The following is a 13,834-nucleotide window of genomic DNA, read 5'->3' as shown; positions in this document are numbered from 1 at the left end:
GTAGGCTAAATGCAGTTCAAAATTGGTAACAGGACTAAACAGGCGGCATTGCTTTGTTCAGTGGAGTAGCAAACCCAGGAGCAGCAGACACTGTTTTAAGGGCCCAAACACACTAGTAGGCCAAATGCAGTTTAATATCTGCTACTGTAGGCCAAAAGCCAGAAGGTAGAAGCTCAGCTTTATTCAGTTGAGGAAAAACACCAGGCAGGGGCAGACACCGTTAGTAGGCCCTAAACACCAATTTTTTTTAAAAAAACAGCACTTAATTAGAGCCAGAAGGTAGAAGCTCAGCTTTATTCAGTTGAGGACAAACACCAGGCAGGAGCAGACACCGTTAGTAGGCCCTAAACACCAATTTTTTTTTTAAAAACAGCACTTAATGAGAGCCAGAAGGTAGAAGCTCAGCTTTATTCAGTTGAGGAAAAACACCAGGCAGGGGCAGACACCGTTAGTAGGCCCTAAACACCAATTTTTTTTGAAAAAAACAGCACTTAATGAGAGCCAGAAGGTAGAAGCTCAGCTTTATTCAGTTGAGGAAAAACACCAGGCAGGGGCAGACACCGTTAGTAGGCCCTAAACACCAATTTAAAAAAAAAACAGCACTTAATTAGAGCCAGAAGGTAGAAGCTCAGCTTTATTCAGTTGAGGAAAAACACCAGGCAGGGGCAGACACCGTTAGTAGGCCCTAAACACCAATTTTTTTTGAAAAAAACAGCACTTAATGAGAGCCAGAAGGTAGAAGCTCAGCTTTATTCAGTTGAGGAAAAACACCAGGCAGGGGCAGACACCGTTAGTAGGCCCTAAACACCAATTTAAAAAAAAAACAGCACTTAATTAGAGCCAGAAGGTGGAAGCTCAGCTTTATTCAGTTGAGGACAAACACCAGGCAGGGGCAGACACCGTTAGTAGGCCCTAAACACCAATTTTTTTTAAAAAAAACTGCACTTAATTAGAGCCAGAAGGTAGAAGCTCAGCTTTATTCAGTTGAGGACAACACCAGGGAGCGGCAAACAGAGTTAGTAGGCCCCAACCACCAATTTTTTTAAAAAACAGCACTTAATGAGAGCCAGAAGGTTGAAGCTCAGATTTATTCATTTGAGGACAACTTGAATTAGGGACTGCAGACAGACTTACCGGGCTGTCCCCTGTGTGGACCATGCATCCAATACATTAACCCATTGCGCCACAAAGGACACGTAACCTTCCGTGGCCATGCCTACAGGTCCATGTGTCTGTTGTCAGGTGTATCTTTGGACTCACAGATTGACAGAGTGCATGGACAATGCGGTCTTTTACATGCTGGTGGAGGGGTGGGATGGCTTTTCTCGCAAAAGAATTGTCAACTGGGTAGCTCATAGCGTGGTACAGCGTAGTCCATCATGGCTTTATTAATATTAAATAAAATAAAAAAATAGGCTCTATGCACTGTAAAATAGGTTCCAGGGGTAAACGGGCAGCATTGGTGTGGTCAGTGGAGGAGTAATGCAAGTAGGGACCGCAGACAGGCTATCAAAGGCCTAAAATAACAAACAATAGGCTCATGGCAGTTTTAAATCGGTTACATGGATACACAGGCAGGCAGCATTGTGGTCAGTGGAGGAGTAATGCAAGTAGGGACCGCAGACAGGCTAACAAAGGCCTAAAATAACAAACAATAGGCTCATGGCAGTTTTAAATCGGTTACATGGATGCACAGGCAGCATTGTGGTCAGTGGAGGAGGAGTAATGCAAGTAGGGACCGCAGACAGGCTATCAAAGGCCTAAAATAACAAACAATACGCTCATGGCAGTTTTAAATCGGTTACATGGATACACAGGCAGGCAGCATTGTGGTCAGTGGAGGAGGAGTAATGCAAGTAGGGACCGCAGACAGGCTATCAAAGGCCTAAAATAACAAAAAATAGGCTCATGGCAGTTTTAAATTGGTTACATGGATACACAGGCAGGCAGCATTGTGGTCAGTGGAGGAGGAGTAATGCAAGTAGGGACCGCAGACAGGCTATCAAAGGCCTAAAATAACAAACAATAGGCTCATGGCAGTTTTAAATTGGTTACATGGATACACAGGCAGGCAGCATTGTGGTCAGTGGAGGAGTAATGCAAGTAGGGACCGCAGACAGGCTAACAAAGGCCTAAAATAACAAATAGGCTCATGGCAGTTTTAAATCGGTTACATGGATACACAGGCAGGCAGCATTGTGGTCAGTGGAGGAGGATTGCAAGGAGTGTCTGACACAGTTAGTACTCCAAAAAAAAAATACATGTTAATGTCTCGCAAAACAGCTATAAATAAAAAAAGGGTGGCATGCTTAGGTACAGGGGTGGGCTCATCTGCAGAGTTTATGACAAAGTAATTTGGCAGTAAATTAGTATTTACTGGTGTCAATATAGGACACTGACCCAGACTACTTTAACTAGCATCATAGATGTCAACAAATTGGTATTGTTTGTCAGTGCCAGGCATTGAATGATGTCAGCGCATAGACTAAACATTGGTGGAGCTGTGCGAGATAATTTTGCACGTGGTAGAGCACAGTTTGAGCTGGGGGGGGAACTCTCTTGTGGCCGGCGGTACCGCCCCAGGGCCCCTCATGTTACTACGGTGTGTCTGACGTTGGGTGCGCACCACCACCGCCAGAGACACTACATTGTACTATGAGGGACCCAGTGGCAGTGCCGTCGACCAAAAGCGGGCACACCTACCTCTTCAGACAAACAGCACTGTAACGGGTGCTTGCGCCAAGTGGCGAGACAACGGCCCCGTGAGGGGATTTTTCCCATTGGGGAAGGTGTAAACATGTCGTATGCTGGACAAACAGCTGCTGCAAATTAAGAGATTGGAACACTCAGTAAGACCAGTCCACAAGCAAGACCTTTTTATAGGAAAGCTAGGTGTCAGCCGGGAAAGGTGGGGCAAAATAATTTGAAATCCAGGAGTGGTTCATTTTAATGAAGGTGAGATCATCCACATTTTGGGTAGCCAGACGAGTCCTTTTTTCGGTTAATATTGAACCAGCAGCACTGAATACTCTTTCTGATAGCACACTAGCTGCTGGGCAAGCAAGCTCCTGCAACGCATATTCTGCCAATTCAGGCCAGGTGTCTAATTTTGATGCCCAGTAATCAAATAGGAATGACGGTTGAGGGAGAACATCGATAAGGGAAGAAAAATAGTTAGTAACCATACTGGACAAATTTTGTCTCCTGTCACTTTGAATAGATGCTGCAGTACCTGTCCTGTCTGCGGTCATTGCGAAATCACTCCACAACCTGGTCAGAAAACCCCTCTGTCCAACGCCACTTCTGATCTGTGCACCTCTAACACCTCTGCCATGTAGCCCCCTGCAGCTTGTGTGAGACTGAGAACCATCACCAGCGCTGTGTGCTGGGAATGCCTGAATCAAACGGTCTACAAGAGTAGCTTGTTTGGTTGCTAATATTTGTTCGAGGTTCTCATGTGGCATAATATTTTGCAATTTGCCTTTATAGCGAGGGTCAAGGATGCAGGCCAACCAGTAATCATCATCGCTCATCATTTTAATAATGCGTGTGTCCCTTTTGAGGATACGTAAGGCATAATCCGCCATGTGGGCCAAAGTTCCAGTTGTCAAATCTGCGGTTGTGCTGGTTGGAGGGGCTGTTACAGGCAAATCTACGTCACTTGTCTCCCTTAAAAAAACAGAACCCGGCCTTGCAACGCCACTAATTTCTGTTGGCCCAGGAGAAGCTTCCTCATTCAAAAAGTACTCATCCCCATCATCCTCCTCGTCCTCCTCCTCCTCTTCGCCCGCTACCGCGTCCTCTACACGGCCCTGACCAGACAATGGCTGACTGTCATCAAGGCTTTCCTCTTCCTCGGCTGCAGACGCCTGCTCCTTTATGTGCGTCAAACTTTGCATCAGCAGACGCATTAGGGGGATGCTCATGCTTATTATGGCATTGTCTGCACTAACCAGCCGTGTGCATTCCTCAAAACACTGAAGGACTTGACACAGGTCTTGTAGCTTCGACCACTGCACACCTGACAACTCCATGTCTGCCATCCAACTGCCTGCCCGTGTATGTGTATCCTCCCACAAAAACATAACAGCACGCCTCTGTTCGCACAGTCTCTGAAGCATGTGCAGTGTGGAGTTCCACCTTGTTGAAATGTCGATGATTAGGCGATGCTGGGGAAGGTTCAAAGACCGCTGATAGTTCTGCATACGGCTGGAGTGTACGGGCGAACGGCGGATATGCGAGCAAAGTCTGCGCACTTTGAGGAGCAGGTCGGGTAACCCCGGGTAACTTTTCAGGAAGCACTGCACCACCAGGTTTAAGGTGTGAGCCAGGCAAGGAATGTGTTTCAGTTGGGAAAGGGCTATGGCAGCCATGAAATTCCTTCCGTTATCACTCACAACCTTGCCTGCCTCAAGATGTACAGTGCCCAGCCATGACTGAGTTTCATTCTGCAAGAACTCGGACAGACCTTATGCGGTGTGTCTGTTGTCGCCCAAACACTTCATTGCCAATACAGCCTGCTGACGCTTGCCGCTAGCTGTCCCATAATGGCACACCTGGTGTGCAACAGTGGCAGCTGCGGATGGAGTGGATGTGCGACTGCGGTGTGTGGACGAGCTCTCGCTTCTGCATGAGGAGGAGGAAGAGGAGGAGGGGGGGCAAAAGCCTACAGCCAACTCTTTCCTTGACCGTGGACTAGGCAAAACTGTCCCAATATTGCTGTCCCCTGTGGACCCTGCATCCACCACATTCACCCAGTGTGCCGTGATGGACACGTAACGTCCCTGGCCATGCCTACTGGTCCATGCATCTGTTGTCAGGTGCACCTTTGTAGTCACAGACTGCCTGAGTGCATGGACGATGCGGTCTTTAACATGCTGTTGGAGGGCTGGGATGGCTTTTCTAGAAAAGAAGTGCCGACTGGGTAGCTCGTAGCGTGGTACAGCGTAGTCCATCAGCGCTTTGAAAGCTTCGCTTTCAACTAACCGGTAGGGCATCAGCTCTAATGAGATTAGTCTAGCAATGTGGGCGTTCAAACCCTGTGTACGCGGATGCGAGGATGAGTACTTCCTTTTCCTAACAAGAGTCTCATGTAGGGTGAGCTGGACTGGAGAGCTGGAGATCGTGGAACTAGCGGTGGTGCCGGTGGACATGGGTGAGTGAGAGAGGGTTGGAGATGGTATTCTTGCCGGTGCCCTACATGCAGTGTTTCCTACTGCAAACCTGGTGATTCCCTGACTGCTTTGGCCTGGCGACGAAAGCTGCACAGATACTGCCGGTGGTGCGGGAAATGGAGGGTTTACAGTGAGGGAAGGGATGTAGCGTTGCTGACTAGCTTCATTGGCCGAGGGTGCTGCAACCTTTAGGGACATTTGGTAGTTATTCCAGGCTTGCAAATGCATGGTGGATAAATGTCTATGCATGAAACTTGTATTTAGACTTTTAAGATTCTGACCTCTGCTTAAGGTAGTTGAACATTTTTGACAGATGACTTTGCGCTGATCATTTGGATGTTGTTTAAAAAAATGCCAGACTGCACTCTTTCTACTATCGGATAACTTTTCAGGCATTGCAGACTGAGCTTCTTTAACTGGATGGCCACGCTGTCCTCCAACAGGTTTTGGTTTTGCCACGCGTTTTTGGCCAGATACGGGCCCGGTAGATGGAACCTGTTGTGATGTTGATGCCTGCTGCGGCTCCTCCTCCTCCGCTTCTGAACTACTGCCGCCTGCACCCTGTTCCCCCAATGGCTGCCAATCGGGGTCAACAACTGGGTCATCTATGACCTCCTCTTCTATTTCGTGTGCAACTTCGTCTGTGTCACCGTGTAAGCCGGTGGTATAGCGTTTGTGACGGGGCACCATAGTCTCCGCTGGGTTTGATTCTGCCTCAGTACACTGCGAGGGCAATGTTCTGGTCTGAGTCAAAGGAACAGCATAGTAATCTGGCTGAGGCTGTGCATCTGTGCACTCCATGTCCGATTCAACTTCTAATGGGCATGGCCTGTTAACTGTTTCACTGTCTAACCCAGGAACGGTATGTGTAAAGAGCTCCATGGAGTAACCTGTTGTGTCGACTGACGCATCCTTCACTGTTGTTCCGGGTGAAGGACACAAGGAAGCGACTTGTTCCTGACCGGGAGCATCCACTGATGATGCACTGCTCTGACATTTGGCACTTTCCGAGGAGGAGGCGAAAGAGCTAGAGGCAGAGTGAGCAATGAAAGCCAATACTTGTTCCTCCTGCTCCGGCTTCAAAAGTGGTTTTCCTACTCCCAGAAAGAGAGCATTCGAGGCCTTGTGTAGGCAGACGACGTTTTTGGCTCAACAACTCGAGACTTAGGTGCTGTACTGCTTTTACCACGACCACCTGATGCTCCACCACCACTACCATCATTACCAGCTGACAATGACCGCCCACGGCCACGACCTCTTCCACTAGACTTCCTCATTGTTTGCAAAACGTAACCAAAGTAACGCTATTTGTTACTGTAAAACAACTTATAAGGTGAACTCAAACTTCTGTAGGATTTATATATACCTTTATAGGTGCCTGACACTGAAAGGAAAATCAGGCCCAATGTTACACACTAGGTTTTCTGTGCCCCAATAGTTTGAGACAGATGGCACACACAGGAGCAGCACTCAAGCAGACTTGCCAATATTTATCTCCCACTAATTATTTTTTTTTGAAAAGGGAGAATGTACCCAAAAAACAAAAATGCCCAGTATTACACAGTGCTTTTCGGTGGCACACAATGAGAGGCAGATGCCACACACAGGACTGGCACGGAGGCAGACTTGCCAATATTTATCTCCCACTAACTATTTTTTTTTTTAAAAGGGAGAATGTACCCAAAAAACAAAAATGCCCAGTATTACACAGTGCTTTTCGGTGGCACACAATGAGACAGATGCCACACACAGGACTGGCACGGAGGCAGACTTGCCAATATTTATCTCCCACTAATTATTTTTTTTTGAAAAGGGAGAATGTACCCAAAAAACAAAAATGCCCAGTATTACACAGTGCTTTTCGGTGGCACACAATGAGAGACAGATGCCACACACAGGACTGGCACGGAGGCAGACTTGCCAATATTTATCTCCCACTAATTATTTTTTTTTGAAAAGGGAGAATGTACCCAAAAAACAAAAATGCCCAGTATTACACAGTGCTTTTCGGTGGCACACAATGAGAGACAGATGCCACACACAGGACTGGCACGGAGGCAGACTTGCCAATATTTATCTCCCACTAATTATTTTTTTTTGAAAAGGGAGAATGTACCCAAAAAACAAAAATGCCCAGTATTACACAGTGCTTTTCGGTGGCACACAATGAGAGACAGATGCCACACACAGGACTGGCACGGAGGCAGACTTGCCAATATTTATCTCCCACTAACTATTTTTTTTGTTTTGAAAAGGGAGAATTTACCCAAAAAACAAAAAGGCCCAGTATTACACAGTGCTTTTCGGTGGCACACAATGAGAGACAGATGCCACACACAGGACTGGCACGGAGGCAGACTTGCCAATATTTATCTCCCACTAATTTTTATTTTGGAAAAGGGAGAATTTAGCCAAAAAAAAAAAAAAAAGGCCAAGTATCACACAGTGGTTTTCGGTGCCACACAATGAGAGAGAGATGCCACCCACAGCAATGGCACGGAGGCAGACTTGCCAATATTTATCTCACACTATTTTTTTTTTTTGAAAAGGGAGAATTTAGCCAAAAAAAAAAAATGGCCAAGTATCACACAGTGGTTTTCGGTGGCACACAATGAGAGAGAGAGATGCCACCCACAGCAATGGCACGGAGGCAGACTTGCCAATATTTATCTCCCACTAATTTTTATTTTGGAAAAGGGAGAATTTAGCCAAAAAAAAAAATAATGGCCAAGTATCACACAGTGGTTTTCGTTTTCGGTGCCACACAATGAGAGAGAGATGCCACCCACAGCAATGGCACAGAGGCAGACTTGCCAATATTTATCTCCCTGCAGTTATCTCAGAAAAGTATGGCAGGCAGCTATAAAAAGGACTGCTGCACACAAAAGTGTGGACAAACACACAAGATAGCTGTGCAGAAAGGAAGGAAAAACAGGATTTGTGCTTTGAAAAAAGCAGTTGGTTTGCACAGCGTCGTACACACAAAGCAACGCAGCTATCAGGGAGCCTTCTAGGGCAGCCCAATGAGCGACAGCGCTGAGGAAAAAAAAATGTAGCTTCCACTGTCCCTGCAAACAAAAGGTGGTGTTGGACAGTGGAAATCGCTACAGCACAAGCGGTTTGTAGCTTTATGTACCCTGCCTATCACTATCCCTGCTTCTGAAGAAGCTGCAGCAACCTCTCCCTACGCTCAGATCAGCAGCAGTAAGATGGCGGTCGGCGGGAACGCCCCTTTATAGCCCCTGTGACGCCGCAGAAAGCAAGCCAATCACTGCAATGCCCTTCTCTAAGATGGTGGGGACTGAGATCTATGTCATCACGCTGCCCACACTCTGCGTCCACCTTCATTGGCTGAGAAATGGCGCTTTTAGCATCATCGAAACGCGACTTTGGCGCGAAAGTCGCGTACCGCATGGCCGACCCCACACAGGGATCGGCTCGGTTTCATGAGATGCCGACTTTGCCAAAAGTCGGCGACTTATGAAAATGAACGATCCGTTTCGCTCAACCCTACACTGGAGTGTTGCTTTAATAAATGAGAATTGAGAGAAACGCAGGAGTCTAGTCAGCACGTGACCACATTGTTATGACTTTTCAGTCTGCCGTCACATAGGATAAAAACAATAAAATCATGAATTTTTTTTTCAAACACCAAACAGCAGCCATATGTAATTCACTTGTAACCATGAGCACATTTTCATCCAATAGATTCTGTGGTGGAAAAATTAAAGCAAAGTTCTTTTTTTGATGACAACATTAAAACGTCAATGCTTTTCCTAACTGTCCATGATGCAGTTCTTCACGTGCTGGAGAAAAAAGGCATGGAACACGCATTAAAAAATGCGCTACACAAGGTAAACTCCATTATTGCTAAAATGGCTGCAGTTATTTTAGCCAAATATAGAAGTAAATACCGAAAAATGGAAAAGTACATGGGTGTATGTATTCCTTGTCCCTTCTGAAACCCATGTGATAATGGGCCCTAAAAATGCTCAACATATTGAACACAGGCATTTCTATGTTAAAACAACTTGCTATTCATATGTTCAAGTCTATTCACTGCCTTTTAACTGTTTCAAGTTTCAAAAGATGTAAAGTAGTTAAAAGAAAAGTGACCTGACCATTGTTCTGGTGTGTAGGAAGACACCACTAACTAAATAAAGAAGTCTATGGGGAGCTGAAAGAGACAGGAAGAAGTTGCCTGGTGTTTTTTGTGTTTAAAAAAAAAGCAAAATAAAGGGATTCCATTAAAAAAACTTGACTGAATTTAACCACTTTCCATCGTTGTGTGTAACAGTACACCTACGTCGGAATTACTCCCTTTGATATGGGCTCCGGTGCTGAGCCCACATCTTTCCCGGCACACTAACAGCAACTAACAGCAACTAACAGCAACTAACAGCAACTAACAGCGATCCACCCACGGCTGTTAACCTGTTAAATGCCGCAGTCAATCTCTGACAGTGGCATTTAACTTGTGCTTACCGGAAATCCCGCCCATTGGTGACCCCGTCACATGATCACGGGTCACCGATGGGTTGGAATGACAACCAGAGGTCTCCAGCAGAGATCTCTGGTAATATTGTACCTAATAATACAGATTGTATTATTAGGTACAATAATACATTGCACCTAAAGAAGTATACTACTACTCCTATTTTAAAATCTAAATAAAAAATGTCAGTGTCATGAAAGTGGTCATGCGAGAAAGGTGGATCCATGTGATGTCCATGCCTCGATAAATTTCCATAAAAAGTTTTTAATCGCTTTTTTTCCCCCAATGATTTTGTTACAGGACACAAACAATATTTCCTTCATCAACAGTGCTGCTAAAGAAAACATCTATTATGACATCAAGGTACGTGTAATCCTTTACCTAATAAAAGCATCTGCTCTGAGCTGTAATCTACCTGATAGATCACAGTAGCATTGCCTTTTCCTATTAGAGCAAGGCCAGGGTTTAAGTTAAAGGGGTTGTCCACTACTAGGACAATCCATTCTTGAACAAAATGTTTGACCCCCATAAAATAATAAAGCCTATATTCACTCTCCGTGCCTGCGCTGTTCCTGCTGTGTGGGTACTAGCAGTTCTTGGGTCCCCGTGTGGATGTTGTGACATGTGACGACGGCGCCCAATCAGCGCTGACGTCACTGTTTACTCCTTCAGACAAATCGAACCTGAAGAGGAAGTCAGGGCAGCAGTGGATCTCGTACTTCCTTTTCCTGCTCAATTCAACAGGAGCCCCCCTAGATGAATTCATTGAGATGTATAGTTTTTAAAATGAGGTCACTTATATGGGGTTCTGCTCTGGTTTAAGGACATACAAATTCAAAGATTGAAAATTGCTAAATTTTTAATTTTTTTGCTATATTTCTGATTTTTTCACAAATAAACACAACTCACATTGAATAAATGTTACCACTATCAAGAAGTATAATGTGTCACAAAAAAACATTCTTAGAATTAGCGGGATCCCTTAAAGTGTTCCAAAGTTATTGCCACATAAATTGACACTGGTCAGAATAGTAAAATTTGGCCTGGTCATGAAGATGAAAACAGGCTTGGGGTAAAGGGATTAAAGCACCACTCCAGCTAGTTTTCTTTTCAGCACTGGAGTGGTGCTTTAAATGTAATCCCTTTGCCCACGTTCTTATACTCCCCTTCTTACGAATTCAACTTTTACTAATGTCGCTCCAGTCCCGCAATGCCATCTTGTGCCTGTAACTTCTAACTGGTCGGAAGTCAGAAGTTGCGTCACAAGAGCTCAATGCAAGTCTATGAGAGCCAGAATGAGGCCAGATCGAGGCTTTCATAGGCTTATATTGAAAAGTGACCTCTGCATTGCTCCATAAAGCACTAGAGCTGAGGGCAGGTCACTTATCACCAGAGACCGAAAGGAAAAAAAAAAGATGGAAGCAGCAGATGAGTATGAGATGGGGCAGGAAAATTACATTTCAAGCGCCACTCCAGCAGTGCAACAAGAAAAAAGCGCAGGAGAGGTGCTTTAATAGTCAGTTTAGGTACTAAGCAAATTATTTAAAAAAACTTTATAATTATCATCTTGAACTGATCTGACTTACAGTTTGTGACACTGTCCATTCAGCTCACTCAGTTGTGTCTTAAAGGGAACCTGTTATGTTGAAAATGGTATCTGATCTGCAGGCAGGATGTTACATTGCAGAAGCAGCTGATCAGATTGATATTCATTTTTGTGGGAAATTTTCAAGTTAACTTTGCATTTTATTCATTATAACCCTTGTGTCCAGTAGGTGGTCCTATTCAGTGACTGACAGTCTTCCCTGTATGACTGCATGCAGAGATAGCTGTCAATCACTTAGTAGGACCACCCACTAAACTCATACATACAAATATAATTGAATTTAATTAATCAAATAAGTTACCCTGAATCTTTTCCAACAAACCTACATATCCTTCTGGTCAGCTTCTCCTCTATACCATGCTGTTCACAGATCGGACTGCATTATACAACATGTTCCCTTTAATATCTATGCAAAGCTTTCACTGGTGATGCAAATGAATAAAAATATAATTGTCACATAGTTTCTTACATTTTAATTTACACCTAAAATTTAAAACAGTGGAATAAGTCTAAAAGTCTATATGAAAACAGAAAATAACTACCGGAATCAGGATTCCAATCTACATAAACTGAGTACCGTAATTGGTATCAATTCTCCCATTGAACCAGTCATCAGAAATTTATTTCCTTGCCTAGTCAAGTCCAGTGCTGATTAACTATTGTACAAGTGCATTTAGGTGATCAGTAAAACACACCTTCCATTGCCAAATACAGATTAGAGGAGAGTTAGCGAGTTAGAGAGTTAGAGGAGAGTTAGCTACCATGGAATAGTGTGGATCGAATGCATGTAACAACCCATCTGTACCTAGCGATGGCTTCTATTGCTTTTACGGCTTTATCCAAGTTACTAATATTTTTTCTTCTGTTATAGGTGGGAAGTGAAACAAAATTTTAGGTATCGTACCTGTTAGTGGAAGACTCCACGTTGGCTCATGTATGCTGTTAATATATTCAACAGACGAAATGTACAGGGAACATTATTTATTAAATCAGACAGACTGCAATGAAAATATTAACCAATAATCATAAAGTTATAGTTTGTATATTATTTTTTTCAAACTCTGCAGTACTGTTGCTTCTAAATTATTTTCTCCAGTTGTATGTATTCATATAGCATTTACAATATATTTTATTATGTAGCCATTGTTCCCAACTTCCCACTTCCTATTAAACTATGTAGGACAGTGCTCATTCCCACAATAGGAGACGGAGCACTGGTAATTTATTGATTACTTACACATCACTGCCTTTTGGCGTTAAGCTCAAGGTTGAGGTACAGTTATGATTTAAAACGTATTATGTAAGTTATTTTCTGTGGGTGATGGTTATGTACTGTGTTTTCAGAGCTATGAGCTATGATCAGTTACTGCAGCTTAGGCCTGGTTTCAATTCATCAGTTGTGTCCACTCAGTTGTGCTATTTCCCCGAGCCGGACGCTACTGATGTCTAAGGCTACTTTCACATTAGCGTCGTGCACTGCACGTCGCAATACGACGCATACTGTGGATGTGCCGCACAACGGGGGCAGCGGATGCTGTTTTTCCACGCATCCGCTGCCCCATTGTGAGGTGCGGGGAGGTGGGGGCGGAGTTCCGGCCGTGCATTCGTGGTCGGAAATGCTGGACACGACGCACCAAAAAACGTTACATGCAACAGTTTTTGGTGGCGACGGTTCGACGCAACACGACGCAACCGTCGCACGACGGTTGCGACGTGTGGCAATGCGTCGCACTGCGTCGCTAATGCAAGTCAATGGAGAAAAAACGCATCCTGCAAGCACTTTTGCAGGATGCATTTTTTCTACAAAACGACGCATAGTGACGTGCAGTGCACGACGCTAGTGTGAAAGTAGTCTAAGTATTGCACTTTGCAGTGCGCCAGACCGACGTCCATAGTTGGTTTAGGACGGCATTAGTGCAAGATGCAAAAGAACTAAAGTTTTGTCATAAAGCAGGTCTAAAATATATAACAATTTTATATAGAATTTATTGTTTTTATTAATGTCATTTAATTCTAGCCATAACCATAAGTCAGGGTTATTGCTATAAATGTAATAAATGTTTCACAATGATCAATGTATCGGTTTTATATAAATAAATATTCAAAATATTTTTGCCATGTCTCTTTATTTTTTGAGAAACAAATAATAATAAACCCAACTGAGCATTGCGATGACTGAAGGATATAAAGATTTCCATGGTTTCAGGGCCTCTTCTTGAATACGGGCAACTATTAAGATGTATTCTTTCTCTAAACTATCCACACCACTTAGCTATTCCTACGAGACACCTTGATGTTCATCCTTGCACCCCTATACTAGGGATCTGGTCTTTACAGCAAAGGCCCCTGTCCAAGGAGTAGATGATGCAATGGACGACCGTGAAGCAAGACGGCAGCAGGATAGCCAACATGCTTGGTCAAAACCTGGGGGATGGTACCAAGGACAAAATGAGTAGGCAGGGCAAAGTAAAGCGCAAGGTCAGAGTCAAACCGATAGTGACATTAATCAATGTGAAAATCTGCAGGAAAGAAAAGGGCTAAGGAAGTCCAGAGTAAAGT

At 44.3% G+C, this 13,834-nt stretch overlaps 1 protein-coding gene across 2 annotated transcripts in view; it reads left to right on the top strand.

Moving 5' to 3' along the window:
• Window positions 1-13,382, top strand: part of LOC143775980 (chloride anion exchanger-like) — an 82,347-nt gene extending 68,965 nt beyond the window's left edge. For both annotated transcript variants that reach the window (XM_077264805.1, XM_077264806.1), the window contains 3 exons: window positions 8,883-9,028; window positions 9,970-10,032; window positions 12,147-13,382. In XM_077264805.1, coding sequence (XP_077120920.1) covers window positions 8,883-9,028; window positions 9,970-10,032; window positions 12,147-12,170 — 233 coding nt within the window. In that variant the 3' untranslated portion in view covers window positions 12,171-13,382. The remainder of the gene's footprint in view (window positions 1-8,882; window positions 9,029-9,969; window positions 10,033-12,146) is intronic.
• The last annotated feature ends 452 nt before the right edge of the window (window positions 13,383-13,834 follow it).

The sequence above is a fragment of the Ranitomeya variabilis genome, chromosome 5, assembly GCF_051348905.1.
Source record: "Ranitomeya variabilis isolate aRanVar5 chromosome 5, aRanVar5.hap1, whole genome shotgun sequence".
In the NCBI taxonomy this organism is placed as follows: Eukaryota; Metazoa; Chordata; class Amphibia; order Anura; family Dendrobatidae; genus Ranitomeya; species Ranitomeya variabilis.
This window is presented reverse-complemented; position numbering and strand designations above follow the sequence as displayed.